Source organism: Aulonocara sp. 'chitande type north' Nkhata Bay, linkage group LG3 (assembly GCF_057382095.1).
Source record: "Aulonocara sp. 'chitande type north' Nkhata Bay isolate Kocher_YH1m ecotype deep benthic linkage group LG3, A_spYH_male_GT1.1, whole genome shotgun sequence".
Lineage (NCBI taxonomy): Eukaryota > Metazoa > Chordata > Actinopteri > Cichliformes > Cichlidae > Aulonocara > Aulonocara sp. 'chitande type north' Nkhata Bay.
This window is the reverse complement of record NC_141346.1, coordinates 49,186,836-49,199,072: the sequence shown is the minus strand read 5'-3', so window position 1 is coordinate 49,199,072 and position 12,237 is coordinate 49,186,836. Positions and strand designations below refer to the sequence as shown.

General features: G+C 42.4%; 1 protein-coding gene across 2 annotated transcripts; it reads left to right on the top strand.

Moving 5' to 3' along the window:
• Positions 1-739: 739 nt before the first annotated feature.
• krcp (kelch repeat-containing protein) lies at positions 740-7,358 on the top strand. 2 transcript variants are annotated; one of them, XM_086287577.1, is made up of 14 exons: positions 740-877; positions 968-1,044; positions 1,349-1,510; positions 1,597-1,678; positions 1,798-1,845; positions 1,955-2,195; positions 2,314-2,400; positions 3,888-4,019; positions 4,108-4,295; positions 4,382-4,578; positions 4,690-4,784; positions 4,882-4,936; positions 6,129-6,226; positions 6,619-7,358. In XM_086287577.1, exons 2-14 carry the CDS (start codon positions 983-985, stop codon positions 6,846-6,848), a joined length of 1,677 nt encoding a protein of 558 aa, XP_086143703.1. In that variant the 5' UTR covers positions 740-877; positions 968-982; the 3' UTR covers positions 6,849-7,358. The 2 variants fall into 2 exon arrangements, with proteins under 2 accessions (XP_086143703.1, XP_086143702.1); XM_086287576.1 differs by having other exon boundaries at positions 2,311-2,400.
• The last annotated feature ends 4,879 nt before the right edge of the window (positions 7,359-12,237 follow it).

The window sequence follows — 12,237 nt, the reverse complement described above, 5'->3', positions numbered from 1 at the left end:
AGAGCCACCATCTCCAAAGCACAAAGGTCACTACCATCTTGAGTTTCACTCTTGCTGCTATCCTTCAGTCACAAATCACCCCTGACACTCATCTCCACCCTGCCGGCACTTCTTCTTCACCTCTTTTGTGCACTGTCGATTCCTTTGAATGGTTGACCGCAGGTATGTAAAATCATCCACCTTCACTATGTCTGCTCCTTGCATCTCCACTGTTACAGCTGTCTCACTCTCATTCACACACACATTCTGTTTTGCTTCTACTGACTTTCATTCCTCTTCTGCATACCTCAGCCTCCCAAGGCTCTCTTCCACCTGCTCCATGCTCTCAATACAGATTATAATGTCATCTGCAAGCATTAGAGTCCACAAAGACTCCTCCTTCATCATCTGTCAGCCTGTCCATCATCATTGCAAACACTCTTCCTGCACACCACTTGGTGCCATAAAGGTTGTAATTTATGTACACCCACTGTATATAATTTGTATAGTCTATGTTTCTATTATTAATTTGCTGTTTTAATTTCTAAATACCGGATAGGTTTTCTTAATTAGTAAATAGAATTAACTTAGTAATAAAAGTAATGCCTTAATTAAAGTAGAATTCACCGTTTTGTTGAAGGTGTTATTGAACGCAGCTTCTGTTGCGTCTCGCAGCGCCTCCGAAATCAGGCCTGCGATTGGCTTGGAGCCCCCAAAGTTGCAGCCCTGAGTCTGCTTGAAATTTTTATCCGCGTTTGCCGTGCGGGCGGAGAACTGGTTTGCTGTGTAGCCTTCAGCGTCTACTAGAAACTGTGATGACAAAACACGCGCACCTAAACTGACCCCAGAGCTCGCGCGGAGTTCAGATACTGTACAAACAGCGGTGGCGGGAGATTGGGTAAAGAGTGATTTATTGAGATATTTAAAATCGTACTTTTAAATAAAAGAGTATAGTCGGAACCGGGTGGATGTTGTTTGTGTTTTTCAGGAGGACTTCGCGAGGATGGATGATTTCGGAGTTTATGCGGTTTTCGGAGTAAACGGGCCGCCTCAGAAGCTGCTGAGGTAACGCAGGCTTTCGACTCGCACATAATGTCATGTATTTGTTTTTCGTTTGTACCCGTGAGACGCTCATATGTGTCTTTAAATAGCTCAGTCGCCTTCAGCTAAAATTGCTGGGCTCAACAGCTCTGTCGCTACACTTTTATTGCTCCTCATTGGCGCCTCTTTGAATTAGACCTGTTTACACACAGTCGCTTAACTTCTCTTTCTTTAAAACAGTAAATACTTTTCGCCTCTCGTTTTTCTGCATGTAAATCGAGCAGTGTGCCTTTATTTGCTTGTTTCTTCGTTTGTTTTGCCGTGTCAGCGCTGAAGGCTCTAGCAGGGTCCGTGTTGCAGTTCCACCAAGCGTCCGCCAGGTGGTGCTGTTTAGCAGCGGCCGGTGGGGGGAGCGGATCTGCGTCAACGCAGAGCTCAGCGATTCTGATCGGATGCCCATCACTATTGGAAAACTGACTCCTTATAATAAGTAGGTTCGCCCTATTTATCCGTTTTGTTATTTTTTGTAATGCACTCTAACAGCCTTTCTGTGAATGATGCATATTTCACCTTCAGATGTTTGTCATGGGAGCAGTGGGAAGAGGAGACCTGGATAGACAGTGTGACACTGAACGTCTCTCTGGAGGGAGGAAACCTGGTAAATACTAAGGAAATCTAAAGAGCTTATGAAAACATTAGGATTTTCTTAAGTTAAAACTTTAAGATATGGACAGATGTCACAGGTTAATGTATATAATCTCCCTTTTTTTTCTTTAGTCAACAGAACCAGAAGTCATCATGGCCGTGAAGGAATACACTCCAAAGGTAATCTGATAAGGATGTACTGTGTCTTATAATATCACAAAGAAATGTTGCTGCTGTCGGTGAAAGCAGATAGCGATAATGACATTATTTCAATTGTGCTGCATCTCAGGACACGGCTGCTCCACCCGCAGCCCGAGAGCTCCACGGCAAGAGGAAAAGAGAGCAAACTGCAGAAGAAGAAGAAGGCAATGACTGGACAAAGAGAAGAGAAGAAGAAGAGAACACGTGTCCAAATGCAACTACTGAGAAGACCACACCTGTGCGCAAGGTCAGAGGTCAAGCCAAAGGCAGCCAAAAGCTGTTTGCAAGCGGTGCCGAAACCACCAAGCTGAAGGGAGCAGGTGGAAAAGGTGTTTTTTTTTTGTTTGTTTTTTTTCGTTGTGTTTTAAAAAAAAAATAATAATAAATTTCTTTAGGTGCTATTTCTTCTATCAAACCTGCTTTCTCTCTGTCCTCACTACACAGCAGCAGAGATGCAGGGGACTGTGGGAAGAACGCCTCCTCAGAGTGCAGTCCGGACGAAGAGTAGGCAGGCCAAGGCTCCCACACACACTGGTACTGTTTCTTTTCTTCTTCCTTTTTCTGTCATATTTATTTCCTCTTCCGTCCCAGCAGCTGACACAGCCCATCCCGCATTCACGCATAGATGTTTTCCATTCACTGCTCACTTGCAGGAAAGTAACATAAACCTGGGCGTGTGACTCACGCGGGGCTCGGCTCCCTCCGACTGTTTGATTTTTAGATTGCGCTGTTGGCGTTGTATCGGTATTCCTGCAAGTCAAACAAATGAATCACTTGGAAGAGCATTTGGGGAATTATTAATCTAGACAGCGTTTCTCACTTTATTATCAGCATGTTGAAGCGCTGCTGTGTTTCATCAGCCAGAAATTCGAATTTGGCCTCTCTAAGGTGACCATCAAACCAAGAGGTCAAACCAGGCCTTCCCAGTAAAGCAGTGAGCGAGTTTGCATTCAAGAGGCAATGTTGGGAGCATGTGACCAATCGCACCTCGTATGCAGCTATAGTCGAATATGTGAATGTGGCTTGTAGTGTAAAGTGCTGGTGTCAGACTGTGTGTGAGCACATAAACAACAAATATGAGACCTGTTTGCAATTACAAACAAGGCTCTGCAGTTTTAGGGCTATGTTGCCATATGTCTGTAGAATAATGAGACTGTCTGCTCTGCTTAATGAGAACTGCTTGCAGCTGGCATCACAAATGGGGGAATATAGCAGGGCCGTCAAACATGCGGCCAGGGGACGAGAGCAAGCCCTCTGCACGGCTATGCAAAGTGTAATAAATTGCAGTCAAGTCATTTTTTATGTCACCATTACTGTGTGGCCATACAATGTCACTATTACTACACAAACTTGAAATGAGAGCTGCATCCACACAGGAAATGATTCGCATGTCACTTTAAAGCTGAAGCCAGTTTCAGGGTCAAGTTGTCTAGGTAAACATCTAATGTAGTCATAAGCCAGTCAACAGTCTCCTGTGCTCTCATTGGTAGTTGAGAAAAGTTTATTTGTTTTCTGTGAGTCGCTCAACTTGTTATCGCTGCTGGCTTTTTCACCTCCAGCTGCTTAAAGTCATTGAATATCACTTTCTGTGGTGTCTGGTTGTCACGTCACTGCCAGTGTGGACACAGTTTTAGGGCTTTTGTTGTTGTTTTTTTCACCTTAAAAATACAGGTTTAACTGGTCGAGCTCACTTGAGAACTCAGTCAGTTTGACCCTGACTCTACAAAACTTGCACATGGAGGTCCAGAGCAGGTTATTTCTACAAATCAGGTTACTATGGAGATGTAATCCAGTAATGTAACACTAAAGTGAAGTCACTAAGCCCCAAATCCTGCTTGTAGTACACAGGATTCATATGATAAACATCCAAGCGCTGGAATGGGGAATACAGTTGAATTAGCTGACTTGGACATGGTTGTTGGTGACAGGCAGGCTGCTGGGAGTGTTTCAGAAACATGATCTGAGTGATGATCATGTCTGGCTACTCCCAACAGAACATGACATGTCGTGTTTTCTTGCAGCTCCGTTGGCCAGCCCGTCAGGTCGCTGGGGTCAGACGTTATGTCCCATCGATGCTCAAACAGCAATTCTGATTGGAGGCCAGGGAGCCAGGATGCAGTTCTGCAAAGATCCCATGTGGAAGCTCTGCACAGGTCAGTCAGTTCAACAGCATTTTAGACTCTCGTTGATACTACAGCTCAGGTGAGAGCCGTGTTTAAGGGGACGTTCTGTGTGCAACAGAGGACGTGTCCTGGGTGGCCGCGGAGACTCTGGCTGAGGGTCCGACTCCTGAGGCCAGGATCGGCCACACAGCCATCTACGACCCCGACTCAAGAAGGATCTTTGTGTTCGGGGGCTCTAAAAACAAGAAGTGGTTCAATGACGTGCACATCCTGGACACGCAGAGCTGGAAGTGGACCATGGTAGAGGTGCGTGGTGATCTGTGTCCACACGCTGTGCTCGCTTTATTTCTGTTTTTGTTTTTAAATGACTTCCTCCTGCTCTTCTTCTTCAGGCTCAGGGTAAGGTTCCTCCCCTGGCCTACCACAGCTGCAGTATGTTTCAGGGTGAGCTGTTCGTGCTGGGAGGGGTGTTTCCTCGGCCCAACCCAGAGCCCGATGGCTGTAGCGACTCTCTGTATATCTTCGACCCCCGCCTCTCCATCTGGTACCAGCCCATCGTCACCGGAGACAAACCCTCCCCCCGCTCAGGGTAACACGGCTCAGTCCAAAGCTTTATTTAACGCACACTTTCTAACTTTTTTCTTTTTAAATATAATTGCTCCATATTTTTAACCTCCTCTTTGTTGTTTTTGTCTTGCAGTCATTCTGCATGTGTGATGCAGGAGAGGAAGATCTATGTGTTTGGTGGCTGGGACACTCCTGTATGCTACAATGACATGTACATGTTGGACCTTGGTGAGCAACACACACACACAAAGTATCTAAATCAGGGGAAACGTGCAACTACACATCCATGCTTGCATTATTAAAATGCAACGTGTTTATGTCTTAGGTCTGATGGAGTTTTCTGCAGTCAAAACAACTGGGAATCCCCCCTCTCCTCGAAGGTATCGCACATAACACTTCAAAATATTATGTGAGCGTGTGAGACGTCAGAGCTGAGTTCAGTGTGACGATGGATCTGATCGTGTTACGCGTGCTTTGATGAACAGCTGATGGGCATCCTCTGGGGATACTTTCTTTATGTGTCTTAAGGAGCAGGCAGCTGCGCTTTATTATCCGCTGCAGAGCCATTTGGGTATTGTGTCAGGATGCTGTGAGGACATTTTCAGTTGTGCAGAGGTAGAAAGACACCAGGTTTTGAGGCTGATTTAATTTCCTCAGTTCTCAGAAAACAGACTTTTTTTCCCCCTAAATGAGGCAGTGCCTTCTGTGTGTCCATGGAAATCTTCTTTGATCCCAGAAACCCAAAACTAAAGACTCTTCACGTCCTCTCCATTTATGTTCAGTGACAGATGGTCATTCTGATTTCTCCTGAAACTAATGAACAGCTCTTTGTGTCTCCTCCAGTGATCATTCCTGTCTTCTTTTTGTGTTGTCTGCAAACTTAATGGTGCCATTTGTGTTGTGAGATGGTATCAAGGGCTCAAAACAGCCTGTGGTGCTCCTTTGGAGAGGATGGAGGGGTGGTAGGGGACCCATCCTGATCAACTTTGGCCAGGTTCTCAAGAAAGCTAGAGTCAGTGGGCAGATGGTGGTACAGTATAGTGTGGTGTGGAGGACACTGGAAATGGCAACATCTGTTGGCTTATTGGTTCTGTATAAATCCTGATGTGGGTCCAGAGTAGGTGGGAGTGTGCTTGATGTATTTGAGGATCAGTCTCTTAGTGTTACAGCCTCTGGCCTGTAGTTACTGAGGCAATTTACTACAAACTGTCTGGAAACATGTGCTATAATGGATGTCTTTACCCAGGTGGGGACATCATGTACTGTGATGGGGAAAGACCGATGATGTTTGTGGGTAGCTCGGTTAATTCCACACTTTAGCCTCTGAGACCAGCTGCTTTTCTTTTATGTAGGCACAGCTGTATTATAAACATAACACAAGCAGTAACATTTAGGGACAAATGGGGGCTTAATGGAGACGTTTACGTTCCTCAAATTAAGGTTTAATACGATTTTAATAAGACAGGAGATTAAAATGAGAGCAGAGATTGTTACAATATCGTCTGCAGTCGTTTTAAGAACCTTTAAGCAACTTGAAGTTAAATGTGAACATTGTGTGCTCGTGTGTTTCAGCTGGCACGGCAGCGCTGTGCTGTCAGACACAAAGTTCCTGATCCACGGTGGTTACAACGGAAACAATGCCCTCAGTGACGCCTTCGTCTTTGATATAGGTGAGCAGAGGTTTGGTTTCTGAAAAGTAGCTTTTTTTTTTTTTTTTGTTAATGACAGAGTCTGACTGATAGAGGATTTAAGATCAAGACAGAATTATTTTAGGGTTTTGGTAACGTAATTCCCAAACTAGGTAGGAGACACTGCTTATTCTACTGTTCCTGCACAATCCTTACTGTAGGTCCGGTTGGTTCTGTGCCCAAAAAATATCTCCTTCACGTCCTTAATATTTAAAATAAAAGCCACAGACCTATAAGCAATAAAGTAGCTTACATAAGTAACAATGTGTTAACCGCCACCTTCACCTGACTGTTGAGTTTATTCTGAACATAAAGTGTAAAAACGAGAATTAGCGGAAAAATACAAATTTCGTGCCTTTGTTTTGCGGTTTCAGACACCAACAGCTGGACAGAGGTGAGCGCGCCTGAGCTGTCTGTACCCAGGGCGGGGCACTCCATCATCACCATGGAGACGGCCGGTCACCGCTGCTTCTCGGAGGAAGATGAAGACGCGGATATGAACGGCGGCAGAACCCTGCTGGTGTTCGGAGGCGGCGACAACGAGGGCAACTTCTACTCCGACCTGACGACTGTCGCCGTGGAGGAGCTGCTCGGTGCTATTTAAAGAGAGAGCGAGTCAGAGGTGAATCCTCTCTGCCTCGCTGGATGTAAAGCTATTTTAACACCCTCACCCTTTGTTATTTATAATCCTGTGGGTTTTTATCCCTTTCTGTCTCCTTTCTTCTTTCGCTTTAAAAGGTTTCCCGGTTTTATTTGATACATCTGAGCAGGATTAAGAAAGATTTCTCTCATTATGGAGCTCCACTCATAAAAACAATATCTGCTTTAAAGGGCAGATTTGATGATGTAAATATGTTTGTTTTCCTCAGGTACTTTTTTTAAAATGTTGGTTTATATTGATTGTGTTTTTTAAAAACTGAGGCTAGTTCAGAATTTATTTATTTTTTCTTGCAGATATATGTAAGTGCATCAGAATTTTTTACAATGTTTATTCCTGCTTTTGTTTGTATTTGTCATCATCTTCAAACTATCAGCGGTGGGGAATTTTCCATTCATGTCACTGGGCTGTACCATTTTGCTTTTTAAAGGTAATTATTGTTTAACTATTGTATTTTCCCTTATTTTATATATATATATATATATATATATATATATATATATATATATATATATATATATATATATATATATATATATATATATATATATATAATTTTTTTTTTTTTTAGATTGTGCATATACTGGTTCAATGTATATACACTCAGCTTCAGATTTTGTTTTGTTTTTTTTACCTCTTGGATCAGTTTGATGTCAGAAAGAGCAGATATCCTTAATATGGTCATTATGGCAGAATGCCCCACCTACCTGCCGTGTAAAACTTCTTGCAGCCAGTGGAAGCTGGTTTAAAGGGAGTTATAATGGCTTGTATCAGACAGTATGAATTGATGGATGCACCTGACGCCCTACATAAAATAAACAAGGATTATTTTGAACTATGAATCATGCAAAGCTACTCTAGCAGAGTCCCAAGAATGAAAGTACGCAGCTGCATAATAACTGCTCAATATTAACATTATATCAAGTTAAACCCACTTGCATATTATTTTCTACATGGATAGTATGTAGAGTAGACTGTACAGTCTATGCATTACTGCATGGGAATACAAAATCAAACCAACATCAATTAAAAGAGGTTTGACAGCTTTAAACAGAAAAGGCCGTTCATGCTGCTGTGGTCACTTGACAGTAACGCAAGCTAACGTGAGACCTGCAGCGTGACACTGTTATCTTCAGAGAGCCAGAGCTAAATGGAGACTTTTTAATAAAAGATTAATGGAGCGTGGGAGGGATTAAGTTCATATCCGCTCGGTTCCTGATAACGGTGTCATGACTGTGGCTGTGTTTGAACTTTTTTCACTGGATTAAACAGACAGCCCCACGTTGGGTAACTTGAGATTAACAGAGGTCAGTAAATACACACTTAATTTAAAACAGAGATTCGTTCTCACAGCACTAAGAAAGAGTTTTAAGCGTGCGTCATCGTCATGGCCAACTGTTCTACGTACCTTAATACATAACCTGCAAAAGAAATGCGATCCACATCATCCCCAGCTGTAAATGTATTTAATGCAAAAGTTAGCAAACTTGCATGTTTATCTGATATGTGATGTATGGTGAACATGCCAGAGTCAGCTGATCCAGCCATAACGATAAGCTTTATCAAAAAGTACAGTTTGAAGCCTAATATTTAAAGTAGAGAGGCTGTCTGGATTCTGGTAGCTGAAGACTCCCTCTAATTCATGTTTTAGAAACTCTAGTCAGCCTGAATTCTCACAGTGAAGTGCTCTGTTTGTTTAACATGGTACTTTAGTCTTAACACCTCCAACTACCACATGCGACTTGAAAAACTAATATGCGAGTGATATCATCACAATTTCTAGTCCCTGTCGGGATTCTTGCTGCAGTGTTTTGGATCAACTGAAGGCTTTCCTGAGATCTTTTAGGGCAGAGGTGGGGAACTCCAGGCCTCAAGGACTGGTGTCCTGCGGGTTTTAGATATCGCCCTGGGTCAACACACCTGAATTAAACTATTAGTTCATTAACAGGCTTCTGGAGAACTTCAAGACATGTTGAGGATGTAATTTAGCCATTTAAATCAGCTGTGTCGGATCAAGGACACATCTAAAACCTGCAGGACACCGGCCCTTGAGGCCTGGAGTTCCCCACCCCTGTTTTAGAGAAACCTGATAAACAATTACATAAATTCAGCCTAGAAGTAACACGTTGAATAGCTTTTCAGCATCGTTGAGACAGGATGTTCTAGGACTGCTACATGTACATCAAACCTTTAGTTTAATGACCATCCAACTGAATATTTCAACAGTAAAATTCTGCTTTATTTTACATACAATTAAGACTTCAGTATGTTATAGATATCTTTGTCAAAGTGTCTCTTGGAAGGCGGCACATCTGCTGAGAGAGGCAGACATTTGCAATTTTTCTACCTTAAAAACTCAAAAACAAACTGGTCCCAATCAGTTGGAGGCCATCAAACTGCTTTCACCTACTCCATGGTATTTCCTGTGGCGATACAAAGGAAAGCCCGACTTCCTCAACATATTTTATTTTATACCTGTGGATATAAAACCGTCCTCACTTCATTATTTCACAGACTGTTGGAAAAAAAACAAAACGTGTTGCTATGCATCGTGCTTAATGGGCCACAAAACAAGTCTTTATTATGTTCATCATAACTAACGGTGATGTGCTTCAATCCGTTTATCTAATTACACGGTGTTGCACTTACTGTGATTATAGCACAGTGTGGATAAAAAGCCTGGTTTTTGGCTTTGGTTCTTTCCGTACTACTTTTGCCCACGCTGCGAGTCAGCAGCTTCTAAATTGCTAAGGTTAAGGGCAGGATTTTCACCCAGCGGACTGCTGAAGAAAGAATAATGGTTCTAAGGGAATCACTAATTTTATGTTTGTGTCCTCCACTCTTTTCCTGGCTTCCTTGGATTGCTCCATTTGTTTTATAGCCACCCCTGTGATACTTCATTTAATCTTCTACATGGTGGATAAGCAATATTACACTTTAATGGCCCAAAGCACTCCAGCATGCATACCTTTACACTCAATACAGGTGTTAATTAGAACTATTTGAAACATATGTGGGTGTTAATAATGCTTGAATTTGTCAGAGAACAGGAGATTATAAAGTATGACACAAAACTACAACATCAGTAGCTCCAAATACATGCATGCCATGCATGCAGTGACTTGAGCCATGGGTTATATAACAGTGTTGAAATATCAAAATATCAAAACTGACTTACACACACCCAGGCTGAGGTGGATTTCAGAGGGGAGTTGCTGAAAAGCACAACTGCTGGAAAAGCCTGACGATCACAGATCAAAGTGCTCATGGGGTTTTTTTGGGGTTTTTTTTTTATCTGCTCTACTGGGAAAACTATTGACTGTATATCAAAAATAACTGTTACATATTACATCCTCAAAGCAACCACATACATTTGGCACATGGAAATAGTAATTGGAGACTCAAAGGCTGATATATTTTATTTAATGTTCCTCCAGTGACACTTAAAATATGCTTAGATTAGTGCAATTCAGTCTGCGACTCAGCCTCCTACACAGAGTGTTGTTTCTTCTCTACTGCAGCCAGAAAATGCGTTTCAGTGCAAATGGATGGATGGATGGATGTAATATAAGGAAGCCTCCTGCAGATGGCGACACTTCAGCACAGATTTGTCTGTAAGCAGCTTGTCTCCTGCTAAAATGGTCCATGTACAGTCTAAAAAAAGACTGTGGTGTCACTGAGTTTACATATTTACTGTTTTGCTATAGCTTTCTGACATTTCCCCCCCCAAACTGGCATCCCTCTACTTTGATCCACCATGAAACTGGACATGATCCAGGTTTATGCACTGAGTGAAAGGTGCAGTGATTCTGCATTAACAAGGTTCATTATTAAATATATAGAGGGTAGATTGATATGCTAAAAGCAGGCGTGTGTGTTTCCTGGAACATACCCAGTGCACATACCCTGGAGTGCTCTCCCTCCATCATCAGGGGGGTGATTTTTTCCCCCCTTCGTTTATCGGGAAATCCTGCCAGTTGGATGCTCTCCCGGTCGTCCCCAACAACCTTTTCATACCCGTTCATATCCTGAATTCTTCTTTTTTATTTTGCACAACATCCTCACATTGTTCAAATGATGATTTTTTTTTGATATTGCACCTCTGCCGACCTCCCAGCTGACAGACTTGTGGCATCACTACTTCCAGTGGAAGTCATATTACCTTTGTCAGTCTATGGCTGTTGCTAAGTAACTTGAAAATGTCTATACCTGCAGTCAGCATCTCACATTTTAAGATGGCATGAGTTTCTAGTTACATGTTATTTTTACAGCTGTGGCTGCCAAGAGGTACTGTTCTGTAATTGGCTTAAAAAAAAATCTGTCTTCAAATGGATTTGTATATCAACCAAAGTATTATTGTTTTAGTCCAAAATATCAAATCCTAGCCAATAGACTAGTTTTAGGCTTAAAGATCGAAGTGTTTATGTGCTCTCCATAAGTGTTGCACTGCACTGTAACAGTGTGCCTCACTAAATGAGCACTGGAATTCTTAGAGGTGTGATGGGAATAAGCTAAACGTGTGACAGATGAAAGGAAACAGGGATGTGACTCAGTGGTAAAAATATCTGGCAACTCTTGTATGTGTTGCCTGCAGAACTGGAGCTTCCAGGGATGAGCAGAAAGAGGCGTGTGTCCATAAGCCTGTTTACAGATGAAATGAATCTGTGCAGACATAATGAGGAAATACTAGTTACTCACTGAACGAAAGTCCAGCTTCTCTTTGGCTTTACTGAAAGGGTTCATGGGACTACGTGCATTCATGCTGTAGGCACTTCTCTGGGTTTTTGTTGTTTTTTTTGGTAATATCTGTAAAGATCAGAAACTTCCTCCAATCAGCACATTTATAAGTATTGAATATGACCATTAAATGCAGATTAGTGTAGTAAAAAAAGTGCAATCGCTCCCTCTGAAATGTAGTGGAGTACAGTCACATAAATCCGACATACTCGAGTAAAGCTTCTCATGTTTGTAAGATAGTAGACTTACTTGGGTGGGTTAAATTCCATCACAGCTGGAAGCAGAAACATGCACATTAACTTGTCAGGAGCGCTCTGTAAAAGACTTTGCCACAATATTAACAATGCAGGAGGCAAAGAGCCCGATAAAATATTCATCGGCATACTTAAATAAATCAATAAACCAAAAAAAAAGAGGAAATTAACTGAAAGACCGGTTAACTTTTGCACCCCGGAGGCTCCAAGTTTCTCTCTTCCATTATGTCTGGAGTTGAGCCTTCATTCTTGCCAGGTTGAGGAGAACAATTACAGTCTCCCGCACCTGCCATTTACCAGCATGGAGGAATTGCGGTCATTCAGCAGTAAAGGCTCGGAAAAAA